This window comes from Enoplosus armatus, chromosome 20 (genome assembly GCF_043641665.1).
Source record: "Enoplosus armatus isolate fEnoArm2 chromosome 20, fEnoArm2.hap1, whole genome shotgun sequence".
Classification (NCBI taxonomy): domain Eukaryota; kingdom Metazoa; phylum Chordata; class Actinopteri; order Centrarchiformes; family Enoplosidae; genus Enoplosus; species Enoplosus armatus.
In genome coordinates, this window is record NC_092199.1 from 13,573,255 (window position 1) to 13,593,866 (window position 20,612).

At 42.1% G+C, this 20,612-nt stretch overlaps 2 protein-coding genes across 2 annotated transcripts; one reads left to right on the forward strand and one right to left on the reverse strand.

The window, feature by feature from the left end:
• Positions 1-959: 959 nt before the first annotated feature.
• On the forward strand, positions 960-3,967 carry foxl3 (forkhead box L3). Its single transcript, XM_070927267.1, has 3 exons — positions 960-1,168; positions 2,366-2,534; positions 2,719-3,967. The coding sequence occupies exons 1-3, from the start codon at positions 1,062-1,064 to the stop codon at positions 3,190-3,192; spliced, it is 750 nt and encodes a 249-aa protein (XP_070783368.1). The 5' UTR covers positions 960-1,061; the 3' UTR covers positions 3,193-3,967.
• A 4,173-nt stretch (positions 3,968-8,140) lies between these two features.
• Positions 8,141-20,347, reverse strand: tom1l2 (target of myb1 like 2 membrane trafficking protein). Its single transcript, XM_070926674.1, has 15 exons — positions 20,291-20,347; positions 19,775-19,859; positions 18,959-19,037; positions 18,509-18,658; positions 17,192-17,326; positions 16,905-17,072; positions 16,193-16,309; positions 15,911-16,044; positions 15,719-15,770; positions 13,785-13,953; positions 13,280-13,406; positions 12,785-12,860; positions 11,825-11,884; positions 10,964-11,000; positions 8,141-10,859 (listed from the first exon to the last, which is right to left on the reverse strand). Exons 1-15 carry the CDS (start codon positions 20,340-20,342, stop codon positions 10,711-10,713), a joined length of 1,590 nt encoding a protein of 529 aa, XP_070782775.1. The 5' UTR covers positions 20,343-20,347; the 3' UTR covers positions 8,141-10,710.
• Positions 20,348-20,612: the final 265 nt, after the last annotated feature.

The following is a 20,612-nucleotide window of genomic DNA, read 5'->3' on the forward strand; positions in this document are numbered from 1 at the left end:
GGTTCAGACGACCAGCCTGGACTGGACCAGCTTAGTCAAGTCCAAGTTAAAGGGAACACCGACTTGACACGTCGAAGTCTGTTCACAGGTGTTGTGGAGTACAACGTACAGCATGTGAAGAAAGGCGTGTCAAGCCTTTTGTGGCTCCAGAGGGAGCTGCGTGACGTCTGGTGAACAGCCTCAAGTGATGTCAGTTGAGTCGGCGTCGGCTGGGGCTGAAGACTAAAAGTTTGAAAAAAAAATCTGTTGGTGTGAAGTTAGAAAGACGTGAGCTCACCAGACCTCTGTAGCCCGCTCCTCATCTCTGCCTGGGGCATTGTGGGTAATGCCGGTGCCAGGCTTTGACAAAGAAGAAGAATGCATGGAATGAAAAAAGACGGCATTTCTGGTTCTGCTGTGTTGTCGTAACTTTACAGAATTAAGTTTTAATCACAAAAACATAGCCAATTAAGATAAAACCAAATAAAGTATTGCCAGAAACTGCACAGTCAGAGCATCTACAATATTCAAATGAATATCCTGGGCAATAATTTAAGACTAAGACTTTTTCTGAAAAAAGGGAATCCCCTTTTTATTTTACTGATTTCACTTATGTAAAACTTTAAGTGCAGGAGTCTTTAAAGTAAGTTCAAGTTTAAAGTGTGTTAAGGTTTTAAATATTTTGTAGTCTAGTATTGTCTGCACTAAAATAGGTTCATTTGAAAGGTGAGAAAGTGTGACAAAATAAATATGAAAATCTGGATTTGTGAATCTGAAATTCATGAAATAAACACTTACAAGACCAGAACAAGAGTTTAAAGAGGTGGAGAAAGGTGGTCCAGGGTCTTGAGACCTGCAGCCGTTCCTGGAGAGCAGCTGGGATGAGGAGGGGGAGGGGGGAGGGTGGTGGGGGGGCTGGAGGCAGCCGTCATCACCAGAGCTCAGTGAGTGTCAGCTGGCTGAGCAGAGCATGGTGGCAGAGCAGAGCAGCAGGACCGGGTGTTGCTGCTGGACTTTGGCCAGGAGAGTCAGAGGAGCCAGACACACTTTGGATCACGCGTCCAACTCCTCAAGGTGTAGATATGTTTGATAACTCTAACTACCCCTTCAACTGTTTCAACTACGATGGAGACGGATACCCTTCCTCCAGCACAGACGAAGAGAAGAAAATGTGCAGACCCGCGTACAGGTGTGGACCATTTTCAATTTTCTAGTTTATCTTTTATTTGTATTTCATGTAACTAACTTTATCTACCACCATATATACATTTATAGGTTTTAAAATTTGATTAATTATAAAAAATTTTGACCTGGCTTATATTTGGCCTTTAATGTGTATGATTTCCTAATTTTTATGTTCCCTTTCAAAATGAAACTTTTTTTTTTTTCCATGAAAAAGTCTGGGCAAAACAAAAAGATTTTTTTTTACTGCAACCTTGTTCAGTTTCACACAAAATGTACATTTAGTATAATAGCTTTTAAAAGATATAACTAATCAAAATGAACCTTGCATTAAGAGTTAGATCTACAGTGCTAAACAGACGCATGAAGTCACAAGAAACTACGCTGCTGTATTAAGATCATCATTTACATTTTATATTATTTTACTGTGACAAAATACTTTTTAAATCAACTGGATATTAACCACAAAGTGAAATTGAACATAATATTCAAAACTTTCAATTCCATCCGCACTGAGTTGACCGTAAATGTTCTGTTAGGTCCTCTTTAACAGCTCAGAAAACACACCTAATGCTGTTTCATCAGCTTGATACTTTCGTTTCCTGATCTTATGAGAATCGCTCATCAACATAATGTTGAAGTGATGACATGTTTCAAAGGTCAGCCACTACAAATGGCACGTTACTTCTCAGAGACCCCAGTTAAAACGTTAAATACAATGGATTCTCATATTCTCTGTGTCTGTGATTGGTGCTGACTGCATTACAACTCCCAAAACCCAAATAAGTCCATTTAGATTTCTGTTATTGGAGTCTTTATAACAACATATAAGACATAAAATATAAAATAAAATATATTTTTATTTGTTGTAATAACAATGCATTATGGTCATTTCTAGATTGCGTCATTGAATTGTTAAGTCCAGTTTGTTGCAAATGAAAGGGTTCCCGTCATGACGTTTCTGTGTGTTGGGTTTCAATAAGGCCAGAAGAAAAGAAAAATATTCAAGGACAATGTATTATTATTATCACTTACTATTTATTACTATTTTTACACATACAGCAGTAACCACACTGGTGGATAACGTGAAGAAAATGGCAACACAACACAAGGCTAACAAGTCTGATTAACCTGAACTGACTGAAGTGTGTGTGTGTGTGTGTGTGTGTGTGTGTGTGTGTGTGTGTGTGTGTGTGTGTGTCAGCTACATAGCTCTGATCGCCATGGCCATCCAGCAGAGCCCCGAGCAGCGCGTCACTCTGTCAGGCATCTACGAGTTCATCATGAAGAGGTTCCCTTACTATCGCTCCAACCAGAGAGCCTGGCAGAACTCCATCAGACACAACCTGTCCCTCAACAGCTGCTTCATCAAGGCATGTTGATGTTGCTTTTCTATTACGTCCTTTTTTTATCTTCTCATACTGGAGAAGGAGAAACATTTGTAGTTTAGTGACATTTTTTCTTTTCCCCAGTTATAGGAGTGTATTTCTCCCTAGTATTATTATTGGTTGTGTAATATTTTGAATCATTACCAAGTGTTTTTCATGTCTCCCACAGGTTCCTCGGACAGAGGGCAATGAGAAGGGAAAGGGAAACTACTGGACTTTTGCCACCGGCTGTGAATCCATGCTCGACCTGTTTGAAAACGGCAACTTCCGGCGTCGAAGGCGCAGGAGGAACATGAAAATCGGTTTCCGTGATTCAGGAGAAACCCCTTTCCACCCTTTGGAGAGCCACAGCAATCAGCACGTACCCGCAGCTCGGCGCCCTGAACCCGACTCCACCCTCTGCCCTTTGAGCCCAGAAAGGCCGAGGCCGGGCCCCCAGCAAAACCACCTCATCCCAAACCCCTCCCAGCAGGGGAAACCAGAGTCAGAGATCAAGTTTAGCATTGACTACATCCTATCCACTCCGGATCCACCCCTGCCTGGGTTCAGGTCCTCCCACGGCCCTGTTCACATAGGGCCCACGGGGCCGCCCATACATGTTCTGGAGCCCCAACATCTGAACCTGCACTTCTGGACTCTGTAAGCAGAGACCGAACTCACTCCTTCATTATCGTCTGTGTCCCCTGGGGAGTACCGCGAGGACATCCAGAGACAGAAGAGGATCTTTACTGACTTGAAAATGTAAATGAGGAACACAGTAAAGAGGTACAGTATTGTGAGATGGATTCTAGATGGAAAACTTAAAGCATCATATTGTCTAAGAATTCATCCAAAAGATAAAATGTGAACAATGCAGAACAATATTGTCATTATACCGTATGTGCAGTGTCCAGTGCTGACATAGACTAGGTTTACAGTGTTCTCTATATGTATATACACAGGAGCTGTGAGCTCAAGTGTCATGTGTTTAAAAATGCTTAAAAAGTCAGATTAGGTCAAACTCCATTTCTTGGATGGATTATCTTCAGTTGAGATGGTTTTCTTCTTTCAGTCGGACAATGTTCAACTGTCAGACCTGAATATGCTTTATGTAATTCAGATGTATTTCTGATTAATGTGGTCATGCAGTTTCTCCTACCTTATTGTAGTGAAGGTCAGGACAAATCAGCAATATAAACTTTCCTCCTCCGACAGATGAATACAAATGCTGAAGTCAAACTCTCATCAGTCTGCACAGTGACGCTCAAACAGTGAAGTAACAGGAAGGCAAACACATCTCAGAGTGAAATTTTAACTTGGAAACAATATTAGCAGAAAGAAGCGAATTATCTGCCTTGTTTTAGCTCAATGTTTCAGTTGAAAAGTTTTCCGAATGCTAATTGTAGTTTGAATTTTCTCAAAGCAAATACAGTAGGTGTTTTCACGCCTGCATGCCTCCAGTCCTTTCTTTTTCTGACAAAGTTGGCAACAGGCCTTTTCCCTTTGTGCATTGCATTGTGGGAGAAGAGTGTCCACCAACAGCACGATCGATCTATCGTATTTAGTATGCACACTGTCTAGTTTGAGTATCTTCCATTTGGCCACAAAAAATGCTTCGAATCAGTATGTAGTATGGATTTGAGAGCAGCTGACACTGTTGTGGCTCATTAGGACACTTGAATTTAACAGAGCCGGCGTTAATGTTATTACTAACTCTGTGCTTTTAGTACATATTCTGTTCTGACTGAGCTCAGTCGTTTCACACCCGCATTTTGCAAATTTCTTCATTGACCTTTTGAAATCCTGATTGACTGACACTTAAATTCTAATCCAGTCACTCCTTATTACAACACATTGTATTCACACACTTAAAAAGAGGCCTAATGAAACAGAGGTCTGGCTAACATTTTGCTGCCTGTACAAGGGAGATCAATCATGGCGTGTTCCTGCGCCGTTGAAGGGACATTTTTCAATTTAACCTTTATATTATGTCTTGGCTACATCAGGGGAGGGTTTCAACACACTTAACATGAGTGGCATTTAATATAGCATAACACTTGCAAGGTGAGGCCGAGATGTGACCCTATTTAAATACATCAGGGGCCCCTGCTAAGCCTCAACAGCAACACCTCCCCCAACAAACACACACACACCACATGACGCGGATTATAATTAAACACACCTTATGCCTCCTTTGCAAATGGCCCTCATCGATCTGAGGGGTTTTTAACATTCATATGTGAACTGCCCCCCAGCAAACGTCTGCGGCGGCACAAACGTTTATGGATCAGCAAGTTTCCATTAACAAAGTTGTTGATGTTGAATAGTGGGGGCTGCTGCCGCCGCCGTGATGCCGCGGATATATTTGGGTAAATTAACTTAGCATAAAGTGCTCCGAGGCGACTGACGGGGGCGGGGGGGGGGGGTCTTCTGAGGCAGCTAAAGAGAAAGCAAGGCACCAGTCAGGCCCGAAAAAGTCAATGCACATATTATGTTGTCAGTGAAAGTGTAGCTACTGGCAACAGTGTCCCAACCAGTGGCCTCTATTAAATAACTACTAAGTTCATCCCTTTTTGATTCACTCCTGGTTAATCCTAACATCTGGAGCCAGTTGTTTATAATTACACCATGATATTTCTCATTTCTAGGAGCGTGGAAATGTATTTTGTCTGACTTCATTATGTGTGTGCTGCCAGGTAAAATGAGCAGCTCAGGGGCAGGAAACTGGGGAATTGCAGGTAGAGGAAATTGGGAAACCATTGATCTGCAACGTTAATATAAAGTAAATCATAAACACAAATAGGTCATTTAATCTTGAGTGCTCGTTTGGCGATTGGATTTCACTGAGGCTGTGGTGAGGATTACGGGATGAAGATAAATACGAGTGTCTTGTTTTCTTCTCATGAGATCTCTGTAGCGTAATTTCTCTGTGCTTAACCGTTTCCTTGAGCTGTGGTGGGAGGAGTGGGAATGGTCTACACTGGAAAGACTTTCATATCAGTATGAGCCACCAGCTAATGAAGATCAGTGAAACAGCCTGAGGACTCTGACATACACACATCGCTGCCCTTTGCCATTTGATGGCTTGTGCAGAGCTGCTGCAGGTACTTTAAGGCTGGAATATGCTATTATTTTTAAATGGCTTCAAGTGTGTGTGTCAGTAATGAGAAAATCAACACAGCATGTCAATCAATGGCAGTTGGGAGACGTGTTTACATTTGTTGACTGTTGGAAGGACGTCCCTGCCAGGAATACAGTGGAAGTGGTTGATGGGAGGTGACCAGAAGCGTTTTTTTTTCCCATGAAGAAAATGGAAAACAAGCAATTTAATAAAGGAAAGGGTCTGACATTCAAAATGAAAATATAACTCAGAAACCTGCCAGATATCTGTTTGTTCTCATTTGATAAACACTTCACCTGTGGTAAAGTTGAAGTATTTCTTACACTAGAGGGTCCCTATTTGACCTTTTGACCCACTGTTTGATTTCATCTGCAGCAGAAAGCCACTAAGATATAAACTAGACAAATAACAGTAAGGCCTTGCAATATGTCCAGTATCACTTTATTGTTACAGCTGGTACAGGTGGGCTTTTAAATACTTTATATACTGCTGGGTACACATAATACAACATAATTATATTTTGTATTATTAATCTGAAGCTGCAAAGTAAATAGTAACAAAAGTTATGTGTTGGGTAAAAAGTATATTTTCCTCATTACATGTAGCGGAGTTAAAAGTGTAAAGTAGCAGAAAATAGAAATACAAGTACCTCAAAACTGTACTTAAGTATAGTACTTGAGTAAATGTACTTAGTTACTTTTCACCACTTGAAAATGGTCCCAGCTATACAGCAGACAGGGCTCGGAAATAACAGAATATCATAGGGTCAACTGAATTCCCTCACAATAGATGAAACATAATGAGTTGTGATAACAGGTACTTGACATCTGAAATATTAAAGTCCCGGGGGCGATTCAAACCGTTTCTGATATCTCTAAATTATGAAAATGACAGGTGTACACTGGTGGCCTAGAGGTTAAGGCACCAGCACGAAAACATCCGTCTGGCCGGGATGTCATTTCCTGTCATCTCTCCATAAAATGTCCCCCAAAATTACACTGGCATAATTTTTATACCTACACTCTGTCCGGTAAATAAAGACATAAATGTAGTGATCTTAAAGTAGCAGGAAAACATGGGTACATTTGTGTATTCCTATAGCTTATCTTGATGTAAAGGAGTCACTGTATAAGAACAAATGCGTTGAAGTAGTGAGCTGTTATATGACCAAGTTCTGTGTTGCAAAGCAGATCCATTGCACTGTGTGAGCGTGACATGCAATGCAACTACAATGCACCACAGCTCTGGCCAGCATGCCCACTCGCCTTTGGTTCATTTGGCGGACGGTTGATCCAGCAGATGTGGAGACTCCTCTTCTTTTCTGATTGTAGTTCTATGCTGCTTCACGCGATACAGCGGTCTATTCAGCTGTATTGATGGTTCAAGTTGTTGGATGATCATTTTCTCATCACTCAGATCTTTTTCCACTTAATTTGACCTCTGACACGTCTGTGTGTGTGTGTGTGTGTGTGTGTGTGTGTGTGTGTGTGTGTGTGTGTGTGTGTGTGTGTGTGTGTGTGTGTGTGTGTGTGTGTGTGTGTGTGTGTGTGTGAGAGAGAGAGAGAGAGAGAGATCAGGCTCCGTAGTCCAGCCATCAGGGAGTGCTAACTAGCTGCATGTGGAGAGGGGGACCACAAAGGGAAAAGTGGATCCTTCATATTTTTATTCTTCAGTGAAATAATTCTCCAGCAGCTCCGTACGCTCGGGACTCTGCAACAGAGGTCTTGATGTCAGGGTTAATGTGATGTCTGCCAAAATATGACCAATGTGCCTATTATTCATTTGAAGGGGGAGAACACGCACAGAGACGCAGTGTTGAATTTACAGTACACATACAGTACCTTGTAGCAGTAGCTGTGGTAGCACATGCTTTCACACACACACACACACACACAGTAACATTACACAACCTTACACCAACAAGCAGCATGGTGCCTCAGCTACCGGTTAAACATGATTTGTCTTCTGAATGTCCACCAGATCTGAGTGTTTTTCCTGCAGCAATTCAAACTACATAAAAAAAAACAAGGCTTTTGTTTGAATCAAATTTTCCTTTATCTCGAAAACATAAAAAGCATCTGTTTACCTCTTAAAGAGAAATCCAGCAGGTCATTTCCAAACAGCACATGTTGAGTCGAACAGGGATCCTGTGTGCTGCCGTGTTCCGGTCTACTGTCCGACAGACAGACACACCCCTCTCTCTTTTTGACCGGGAAAAAACGCTCCAGTGGCTGAGGCAGAATGTGAGGGGCCATGTTGTGGGATGAGGCGATTCCAGACGACCAATGGGGGAAGCCCCTGGTGTGGGGCCCACGGGCCTCCAGAGAGAGGCGGGGGGGGGGGCTACAGGTCAGCTTTAGCCATTACCATCTGAAGAAAGGCGAAGGATCGTGTGCCAAGGAGAGGACTGGAGTGGTGGCAGCACAAATAACAGTTACACACTGCAGATTCTGATCAATATAAGACAAAATGAAGACAGAAAAACAAGGAATGCGGACACACTGCTAATGTTTTATTAGAGTTCATGCATAAGTCAAACAACACAAAGAGAAACGAGAGATGAGGCAACTCAGGAAGGTAGCAGTCACACAGCGCAGCCTCCCTTATCAGCATCTCTTCATATCATCCAGAGACGTACAAAGAAAAGGACTGTTCCTCTGCAAAAACTCAAAACTCTTTGAGAGGACGTTTTGGGCATTCGGTCACAAATCACTGACGGAGCTCACACTGATATAAACCAGGTCGATCAAACAGGATAGTAACGACATGTATTCTTTAAACACACATTTGGAGGCTTCTTTTTTGTTGTCTTAAATCAACTGAGATAAAACGTTTCTGCGTTACAGAACAGCTGACACACACACACACACACACACGTTGAACACTACAATAAGGAAACAGAAGGAGAAAGGGAGGTTTCCCTTCCAAAATGTGCAATGTTGATGCTTTGTCCAAAGTGTCCAAAGTAAGTTGATTATGTCGGTTTTGTCATGTGCTCGCCAGTCCATCAAATTATGAGTGCAACTATGAAAACACATGTACCCTTCATGAGATAAGTGGCAGAACTGGTCTGATTCTCTTCCAGCTATGAGTCAGTGATGGACCGCCCTTAAACATGTCCATATTTTCACTGTGTGGACACATTCAACGGACAAAAAAAATATATCCACATAAACATGACAAATACATTAGCCAGCAGCAATGTATAAAAAGGAAAATCTGAACTCCATAAACAAAAGCCAAAAAAACTAAACTAAAACACACTGTGACAACTTCTCATTCTGTCCCTAAACATTAGTTCAGTTCCCCATTTTCCTTTTGTACGATAAAATGATTTAAAATACTGATCTGAAGGAAAAAAACCAAAACATTTAGTGCTGAATAAATTATTTCTACACTTCTGCTCCAACAATTCTCAATAATTACATCCGGTTAAGTGTTAAGTGATTTACAGTACAGGCTGAAAGGTAACGCGGCTGTCAAAGTGCGCGCTTGTTTTAAGCTTGTTGTGATTGTGTAACATGTTGCATTTATTATTGTCGAAAGGAGAAAAATGTCTCATTTGTAGCTCTATGTCTGCAGCCAGCCCATTTCTGGAAAAAAAACAAATGTTACGTTGAAAAGGTCAGGCCTTTTAAAAGATGTCAGCATAAAAGAAATAATGGAGAAAATGCACAGCGATCATGTGCAAACAGCGTCTGCGGTGTGATATTGAATTCTCATTACATCCCTGGAGTCAAAGAAAGGGCCGGATTGTGTGTGAACAACCCAATTATCCAGTATTCGCCTTCCACATCCAGAAGAAAAGCACAAATTTGGTCCTCTGAACTCAATTTCATACAGCACAATCTACTCAAAAAGGAGTTAAAACCTACAGTCAATGAGTAAAAACTCAAAAACGACAGCACGCGTCTCTTCAGGTACCAGTCATGGACTCATCTGTGTTCTGTATAAAGATGATTACATGAAAGGGAATAATTAGACAGCACGTTTCAGCAGTTGGTATTAACACCAACCAAAGATCCAGACAGCAGCTTTAGGCTAATAACATCTCAGCAAAATAATCTCTTGTGACCAACATATCATCAAACAACGCAGGTAAGTTTTCTCAAAGACAAAATCTACAACAGGTGATTTAGAGGAAGGTAAAAGAACACGTTTGTTGGTGTGGTGCGCAATTATGCCAATCACAAAAACTAAATTCCCTTCTTCTTCTTCTTCTTCGTCGTCTCTTCTCTCTCTTTGTAAAGTATCAGATGTTTACTATTCCCTTTGACCCCAGTGAGGCACATCCCTATCGTCAGAGCAGCTGGAAGATAAACCCTCTTTTCAAAAAAAATCTACATTAAATCAACATCTCTTTCATACATATGTAGCTCAAATATACACACGACTAATAAACTTGACATTTGTCATTTACAGATTTACAAATTCAACTCAGACTGACTTGCAAAGGGACTGAAACAAAACACCAAAACAATATCCTCGTGGGTTCTGCCCATTAACGGGCATTTCTGCATTAACAACCTTAATGTTTCTGTCTGGGGTTTTTTTTGTTATTGTTTTTTTTTTGTTGTTTTTTTTTTTATTGTAACGACTTAAATGATCCAAGTTTTGGTGGTGTGAATGCATGCTTTGTGGGCTTGGGTAAGAAGGTGATTTCCTACTAACGACAAGGACAGCAGGACGCCTCTTTTATAAAACTCTACATGGTGTTTTGGGGATTAGCTGCAACATGAAGCTCTGCAGTCCACAACAGGCGGAGGGAGAGGGAGCAGGAGGCCTCACAGTCTCTGACACGGGTCATCATGTGGGGGAGATCCATCGTCTGGGGGCATATCAAAATAGGCCATTTGCTTGGTTTTCCCTTTCTTGTGAGAAATTAATAGAGAACATGAATAAATCCCTTTTTTTAAATAAAGGAATGTCTCTGTAGTGTAGCTGAATAGTGTCGCGATGAATCAGAGCAGAGGTGGATGTGTTTTAGTGTTAGTCCGTCCTCGGGTGATGCTTGCTCGGCTGGTCGGGTCCTGGGGATCAGAGGTCTAAAAGGTGGAAGGTCTACATGGCGAGCAAAGCGTCCTCTGGCCTCTCTGGCTTCTTGCGGCTGGGGGTTCCCTGCGTCGCGCCTGGGTCGCCGCTGGGGGGCGACGGTAGGCTGGGGACCATCTCTGCAGCTTTGGCTCTCTCCTCCAGGAACTTGTCGAACTCTGGAAGCATTAGATAAAAAAGAGGAGGAAGAGAGCGTGAGAGGAGACGCAGTCAAAAATGTAGCTGGGAACATTAGAGAAAAAGGAGATTCACGTTGTCCTACCTTCACTTGTCACGCCTTCCTCACCTTCATCTCCTTTCTGTTGAAAAATAAAGACAACAATGTCACACCTGGGAGTGGACTCTGCAAAACTTAATCCACTGTAAACCACCCCAAACCAAGTACAATTCTGATCCATGTGCCCAAAAACCACCCATAACAACACCACATGTATTTTTCACACACTCACCAGTTCACCCGTCAGTACCACTCACCCAAAATTGTGCAAACAAGTTTGGAAATCATCACACATGCTATGAAAACAAATCCACCCAGTTGTTTCCTAAACAAATCAGCTGGATATTACCACTCAATAATGCAACACAGTCTAAGGTGTGTAAAATGAGCATGCTTTATCACTCATTCTGGACCACAGACACAAAATGACAAATTAAAAAGTTGGAAACTGTTGGAAAAGCTTAGGAGAGTCCTATGTTTTGGTTAAGGTTAGGCAGCAAAAACAATTTGATCCACGTTAGGACACTTTATATATAAATGTACAGCTACAACTAAAACTGTAACCTGGTTGTCAGAGCTGAGGGCAGACGAACACCACCATATTATAGGTATTACAGTATATAGTTATAAGAGTGTGTCCACTGGTGGTGGGACAGCATCGTCTCTGTGGGCAGCAACGCATTCAAAACCTCATGCTCATTTCACAAAATGTTGTCATAATAAGGTCAGTTTGTCCCCACAGCACACAGTTAGTAACTTGTATTAATACATGATTGATCCAAAAGTGAGGAAATATGAGAGGAATATGTTACTTTAAAAATGGGATAAGGGGATAAAACACAGTGAAAAAGGAAAGAGAAAGGGAGAGAGAACTGCAGGCAGAAATAAAAATCATGATGGGCTCACCACATCAGTACACAGCCATTCCTCTATGTCATCCATGACAGAGGACTGGCCTCCGACACCCTACGAGGCAGCATCAAGGCCGCCACAGGTGGTCGAGGAGAGGGCAGCAATGCCACATCAGAAAAAAAAAAATCCCACCCCAAACACAACAAAAAAATATGACTTAAATGAACTTCAGTGTTAACTCAAATGCAACGTAAGAAAGTATTCTGTGGGGGGGAAAAAAAAATATAAAGAAAATGGAATGGAGATCAATGTTTGTGGATGGCGTCGCACATCACACACACTGATGGTAATGACAAGGAGGCGCTCGAAAAGAACACTGAGCACGTCACACACAAGCTGGTGAAGATGAATACAGCAAGCAAACGTCATCTGACAGCACAGCGGGTCGCTTCAGCCAGTAACCACACGCATAACTTTAATTTCACCATTTACAGTCAACAACCCACAGAGCACATTCACAGGAAGCACGTTAGGAGTGGAGCAGCAGCAGTGTCAAGTGCACACACTACAGCGGACACGACGAAATCTGTCAGTCTTAGTTAGTAATTATGAAATACGTGAAAAAACAACAGCCAAGAACGGGGTAGCATTTAAGAGGCTTAAGGAATGAAATGCACTGGACACTGAGCAAAGACAAAACTGATGGAAATGTAGCCCTGATATTGCTATAAAGATGTTGGTGTTAAAACTGCAGGCTCAGTTAACGACACAAAAAGACAAAAACTAAATCAAGCTCAAACTCGTTTTCTCAATTTGTTAACTACTTGAGTGATAAGCGGTTAGCTGCGTTAAAGCATGAGAAAAAATGTCTGCTTCGTCATGGTACAAGCTCAGGGCATGGTGCACATACAAACACACGCTCCAAAAGGTGTGTTTATGAAAAGCGGTTATGAAAACACTGACTGAGAATGATCGCCCAAACAGGACATAAAAGCCTGTGTCATTGAGACTCACCGCTCCTGCAGTCGGCTGTAGGACGTCCAGAGTGGGAGGGGGGCCGCCAGGGGCACCACTGTCTTCTGCTGTACAGCTGAGACAAGAGGTAGACATGGGCTTTTTAACATACTGTTGAGAACTTGTTCTGCCTAATTTTTCTTGACTTAATTATCAGCAACAATTTTGATAATCGTCACATTTAAACATAAATGCCACAAATCTTCTGGTTACAGCTTCTCCAATGTGAGCATTTGTTGCTTTTCTGTTTTATAGAATTGCAATCTTTACATCTTTGGATTTTGGACTGTTACACAAAGGACTCTGGGAAACTGTGATGAACATTTTTCACTATCTACTAACATATTACAGACCAAATGATTAATCACCAGGCCTCAAAATGACCTGTGGGATCTGAAAAGCCAAACTTACACTCTCCATCTAAAACAGCACAAACTGTACATTTTAATGCCTAAAATATGAATATATTGTAGAATCAACAATACCTTTCCTTACCTCTTATGTGGTTCAGACAGAGCTCCAGTCCTGGTTTGAGCAAACACATCAAAGTCATCCTGGGAGGGAGGAGGCTTACAGCTGGACAGAGAGCTCAGGGTGCTGCTCACACTGTCTGCACCCATGTCTGGAGGGGAAAGAAAAATACACTTGGTTGTCTACAACATAAAACAGAATTTCACTGCATAATAAGATACTTGAATAGAGTCCATTTTTCACATATTTTCTACAGAGGCTTTGCAATTATGTCAAAAATCCTCTAGCAACCACTGCTGGTGCTAAAATAGAGGAGAGCAAATGCAGAATCAGCTGGAGGCTAAATTAAGTCTACAACAAACTGTAGTGGTGCAGGGGCAGTGGTTAAAGGGATAGTTCAACTTTTTGGGAATTACTTATTCGCTTTCCTGCTGAGAGTTAGATGAGAAGATCAATACCACTCTGATATCTGTGATGGTCATTTTTTTTATCAGAGAGAGCACTAATGTCTGAGGTAAGACGTGCATACCAAGACCAGCCAGGCGGGAGGCCAAGGTGGCCGGGGAGGAGGGCCTTCCCGCGGGGGCTGTGATGCTGGGGGGCAAGCTGGTTGGGGCTGCGTTCGTCATGTTGCTGACCACCGCTGGGGAGCCTGGGCCGAGGTCTATGAGGTTGTCCTCTGTAGCCTCACTCAGGACCTGGTGGAAGAAAAAAAAACCCTGAAGAGACACACTGTTGTTTCATGTAGAAGCTGAGAGGAGGATTTTGGGGGTTTCTGGCTCATGAGCAGCAAAACAAATCCTTTTGTGGGAGGCTACGGGTAGGCAGGATTATACAGAATATAGTTCCTTGACTGTGTCTGAAAAATGACGGATGAAAAAAAAAACAAGACAAAAACTAAATGTGTGGGCTAAATCAAACATGACTGCATGATGATTACATTTTGGAAAACGTGTCGGTTAGCTTCAGGAGAGCATGAAAATGTCTTTAACGGAGGATAGCAGGAAATTAAGTACATTTCTGAAAAAGTGTTTCTTAAGGGGGCCCAAAGGATATTGCTCTATATTAGAGGTATAATTAGGTTTTAAAAGTGTTTGACTGGAGGAAATGGCCAAACTCGCCATCAATTATCAACTATAGACGTGCTGATTATCCATAAAGACAAAACAATCCCCTTAAGAAGGTAGAAATATAGCAGGGAGGGAGGAGGGTAGATTGAACCTTTGGGCTCTGGAGGAGTCAATATATCAAAAATAACATTGCAAATCCCAAACACTGGCTGTTTGAGATAATGCAAACACAACATGACAGTGACTCTAGTGCCATCTTAAGCTTGTGTCACTGTCAATCTACCTACAGGTTCATTGTATCATTGGCTGTTGGGGGGGCTGCATAGTCAAAACATGCCATATGGGGTGACAGATACTGGTGGAGGCAGGGCCCATATTATATAGCCATGTTTCAACAGGCGCTGTGGGGTGACACTGGTCATTTTAGGGAGGTTGACAATATTTTCATACTTGCCTGTCTCAGCTAGCCACAGAAACAGAAAAGAACAGAAAGGAAGAGACAGTGAATACCGTTAACATGCCTGTGCAGGGACACAATGTAATGGCATGGTAACTATGGAAGATATACCGTGCCTAAATAAAACTGGAAACCCAATGAAGAGGCAAGTATGTGCCTCGTGCTTTTCATCAGATTCCTGGCAATGTTTTTGGTCCGTTTACATTTTGGGTGTATAACTAAGAAAATGTAAATCAGTTCATACAAAGATGATGTGGAGACAACAGGAAACAGACAAAAGACATGAAGCAAGAAAGGCTTCTACTGTAAGCAGCTGCGGGCATGTGATGTGCAGCACATGGAGCTGTTAGTAAACTAATGTGTTGCTTGATATTTGCTCTCAATCTACATTTGGACATTGTTAACTGTTCTTGTTTTGGCAGGTAAGTTTGAAACATTGCAAGGCGGGAACACACTTCAGTACAGCTTTGACAAAGAATGACAAATGGAAGCTGATCAGAAAACAGTGAGGCTTCCATATGTTAGATAAAAGTAAAAGAAAACTCTACATGATGCTTGAAACTAGGCTTTCAACAATGTTTCCCCCTACTGGACGGAACGAAAATGCAACAGGCCTGCTGCTCTGACTGCGTTGCAGACAGACAATGGAGAGCAGGAAAACAAACATGTAAATAAATGTTATTTGCTTTGCATTTTATGATGAAAAGTAAATGCATCAACTGTAAGTCTTTGCTGGGTTTCCATTTAATTAGGCCTGTAAAGCTGGTAAATCACTGACAGGAACTTGACAGATAACAGCACTTGAAAGACATCGTAAAGCCTGACTGGTAATGTAACATGCCAGTCCACACTATGATACTGAACGGTGCCGACATCAGAGAATGAGAAAACATGAGCAGCGATGCAAACATTGGCCGTTACTATCTGCTGACTCACCCCATTGTTGACACTCTGAGCTGAGGACCTCCCAGACCTGAACCTCTCATACCTGAGGCAAAGAAAGGAATGAAAATGTTTACCTAACCAAATCTGTGCAAACATGCAAAGATGTCGGGGTAAAGATGAGTTCGGATGTGCATACTTTTTTCACACCTGCAAATATATGTGTGTTTGTCAGTGTGTTCTAACCTTTCGTAGCGTAGGAAAATGTTGTTGAGGTCATCGTTGACATGCAGCAGCTCCTCAGTCACCGCCTCATTGGAAACACAGGAGATGAGCTCCACTATCCTCTGCTGCATGGCTCTACAAGTCCTGTTCAGCTCCTAAACACACACACAGTGTATATACATTCAGACACACACGTATGCATAGTGGGTTACCATTTTCCTAATACTTTGTTCATTCACACACACTTCAGGAAAGTACACACAGACACAGAGGCAGACTGACAGGCAGTCAGTGGTTCCTTGCCTGTAGTAACTCATAGTCTGAAGCATCCTCCTGTCCCGGGATCATCTCAGTCAACATCTCTGACATCACCTTAGTGTTTCCACGAACAATATCCAACTCGCTGCGCAGCCGGCAAATCTGGAAGTCATAGAGTTCAATTTATCTACAGTTAGTTTATTATTAGGCAAATAGTAGTAGCCAATAGTATTACTTGTGATTCCAAACCAGGGGTGCAAGTACAAGAACCCCTGGTTTGGAATCATGGAAGTAGTTGAACTAGTTAGCTAAAAGTAATGAATAAACAGTTGTTGAAACATATAGTAGTATGAATATACGCTTAACTAAAGCAACCTTAAAACTGAAAATTCAATTATATGAAAAAATATTGCAAAAATATCCACTTCAACATAACGAATAGTGCTAAAAAATATCCAGTTTATAATCCATTCATAAGACCATATTTGGAACATGACAGGTGGTCTTGAGTTTATCTGACGGGGCTGTGTGGGTACGTCTGGTGAAAAAGGTTGGGATTGGGACATTGTTACACCAAGGAAATGCTTGCAGCAGTGTATTCAAACTCTGGAGTGTTGAATCATTTTGTTTGGTTTGTTTGAACCAAAGTGCACACACCAACGATGAAACCTGAAAATGTAGGAGTATATTTGCAACCGGGTGAGTACATATCTGAACCAGCTGTTCACTTTCAGCGTTTGTGGGAGTATCATTGTACCTGTTCAGGTGTAGGATTGATGGATCCAGAGGCATGAATGTTGGGGACCTGAGGGGTGGTGTAAGCTGGTGGGACAGCTTGTGGTGTGGGCTGAGTAGTAGTAGTAGTAGTAGTAGTAGTAGTGCTGTACTTAGTTAGGGCAGAGTCGCCCTCTGGAGCAGATGCCGCCTGGAAGCAACAGAGAAAGAGATAATATACAAAGTATCTGGGAAGATAATCTCACTGTGGTTGGTCTTTACACAGAAACTTCTGTACAAATTTAAGCTGCTAAGTGTGATGCCTCCTACCCGCTGAGGTGTGTGTATAGGTGACAGGGTCTCCAGCTCTGACATGGGGAACTCGATGCCTTTCCTCTTTAGCTCCTCATAAATTTGGACTACGCCTGTAAGGTCTGGACTGCTCCTGAATGCATCAGCCCATGCCTGGAGAAAGCAGAGAAAGAAAAGAGTTAAAAGAAAAGAGAGGAAGAGAGAGTGAAAAAAAAAGAACAATGGGTAAAGGGAGGGCTGACACAGCAAACAAAGCAAAGGATGTCAGAATAGTAAAAGAGGCCTGTTCTCTGATCATTTCTGTTTGTCTGCCCTGAATACATTCAGTTGGCAAACCACAAAGCTCTTGGCTTCTCTCGCTCTCTCAGCTGTGGGCAGGCTAAAGCTAAACTGGGCCATTACAACACCTTATGCAAAAGTGTTCTACTCAGGCGCTTCAAACTGCAAGCCAGTTTGGTCGAAAATGCAAATTTCCACGATGGCTCACTTAGTTTGGTTGAAGTGTGTCTGAAAACAACATAAGGCTGATGCAACAACAATACTCCAACCGCAGCCTGCAAGAATTTGGCTAGAATATATCAACTTAGAACAACTTTAAATTTAAATGCTGTAAGGACTATTAACTGTGCACATGCTTATCAACTCCAAGGCACATAGATTATCACCTGAGAGATGAGACAGGTGGTTAGGGAGCTGTACAACACAACCGCAGTCTGTTGCCTGACTGGGTATTACGCATCTTGCTGAAAGAAATGCCAACAATACTCTTGCTGTTGTGTAAAGGGAGTGCTGTTAAATACATTTTCCACACAGTTTTCCCAGCAAACCCTCCTCTCACAAACTTGTTAGTCCAATGACTAGACAAACAAGAAACATTTTGAGTCTCCCCTCACAGTTACTGTATGCCCCCCCCCCTCCTGGATCCACGCTGTAAGCTGTAGTCACATGGTTTCCCTGGTGGAAATAAGAGCAGCCCACATGAGCCTTGCAGTGTTACCCGAGCTGTGAGAGGTAACTAGAGCTGCTCCTGGCTGAGGCCCTGGAGACACTGTACTTTACCTGAGGCTCTGCCTGGGAATGACAGGACACCTTCTGAGCTGCTGTGCAGTCACACATACTATAATAAACACGTACGCTGTAAACTTCTCACTAACTGACTCAATCAGAAGCACCAGTTTTCTCTCACATTGATGTATGGCATTAAAAAAGGAAATGTAGAGACTCAGTACCTGTCATGGGAATAACCTATTAAGCTTTAAGACAAGCACTGACTAGCCTAACAAGCTACACAACACAAACCCACACTAGGTGCAATCAATTTTACTGTTATCTTACCTGAATCAGAGCCAGCACTTTATCTTGAACGATTGTAGGCGGGTTGTTTTTAGGGGAGATGATTTTAACAAGCACGCCATCAACAAAGTCCCTGCTCGTGACCAAAGCATGAAAACGATGGCCGCAGTTCTTCACACACGTCTCCAGGACCTGATAGATGCGGAGAAATTGCAGTCAGAATATAAAAAAGTCTGGCAAAACTGTGAATCAAGTCATGTTATAGGCATGTCAAAGAGCTTTGCAACCCAGACATCGAATGGACATGATATTTTGGATTGCAAATTCTCTGTGAATGTGACCCAAAGTGATTTGCTTTACACACCATTACATTTTGTGAGAGAACATTTTTTTTGGCATGTTACTTATTCGTCTAATTTGTGACATTAGGAGAACTATACTACACGAATAACGTTTTCAATACTGCCCTCCTCTTGCCCACTTTTAACTCACCGTTAAGGCCAACATCACTTCCCTATAGTTCCTGTTGCCATTCAGCCTCTTCTTCACTGCTCTAATGGCATCCTTAGGTCTGCACACATACACACAAGTAAAAGCACCCATTAAACACACAGGGATAGCATAGCACCATACACCCACAGCTTTTAAATGGACTAGTAAGTCATTCCAAGCAGGACAAACGCAGTTACCAAGACCTTAATGACTGAGGGCTTTAAGGGGCAGTTTGTATGTCACTGACAGGATGATGGACACAACTGCTTGAATTGGGAAGCTGAATACCAGGCGTGGGCACATGTCAATGCTTCTTTGACTTGACTGTTATATGACTGTTTTACTCTGAAGTAGGAATCATTACCTTCTTTGACCACTACTAACAGATGAAATCAGCCTCACAGCAGTGGGCGTATGACACCCCTTGCATTCCCCAGAGAGGAAAAAAGTAGAGTCCTAGCCTCTTTTTACTCTTTTTATAGACTGCAGACATACAGCACACTGCACTAGCCTAGACCCAACTAAACCTGTTTACAACCCACTAATCAAACAAGACCTGGGCGTCACACACCAGCTTAAACATACAGTACAAGGTTAATGGACGAATGAGATAAGCAATGAGGCCTTGCAAAAAGCCACCTTACACAGCCACAGCTAGGCTTCTCCTCTTGAGACAGATGAAGAAAAGAGGAAATGGACTGACTCTGATCTTTCTGTACCAAAGCATAATATAAATAGCACAGAAACAAGGAATACAGAATTAAACTAGTGAATAAGAGTTAATCAATAACCGATATGGTTAGTTATTGTACTCACCCATCCTCTGTTTCATTGATGATGTCACATATCTCCATGTTGAGGGTCCAGTCTTCACTTTGCAGAGAGCCATCAGTGGCTCTCTCTGGAAGACACATGTATCGTTAGCTAGTAAAGAAAATAACCTACAAAGACGTCTCAGTAAAACACAGCAGACCAACTACATGACGATGCCTGCTAGCTAACTGTTAGCTAACTCAGCTATTAGTCATTTTTTGGACTAGAAGTAATTGTATTCGTTAATGTTTTTAGCGCTGAGCTAAAAGTTGAAAATGGCAGAAAACAGACATTTACTTTGTTCACGGTATTGCTATCACAATGACAGCAGATGTTACCGTTACTACTAGTTAGCTAGGCGGCTAACGGTGGCTTTCCAGCTGTACAGAACTCATTCAGGGACGTTAGCATGCTAAAGGCAACAAGCCTGTAAATGACTATCGCACAAAATAGATACATTTCCAGGACATGCACATCTATCTACACGCGGTGTAGTTTCCTAAACATCTGGTTACATACCAATGCAATGCCCCACAGGGGTACTGTAAGGATTTCCCAAAAGGAACTCCATCTTGCTCTACAACAAACAAGTCAGTCCATGGGATGATGATGATACATGAGGAAACGTCCTGTAAGTCCCGCCCACACAGAAACGTAATTGGCCAAGAAATCCTGACCTTTGGCGTGATTGGACAGCTAGAACACCCATCACGAGAGTTGGGCGATTGTAAATAAAAGGCACCAAAGGTTGCATCAATAAAACTTGAATGGCTATTTTATGACTGTAGCATTCTGATACGAGACGGTACAAACGCAGAATATGTACATATAGTAATTACTC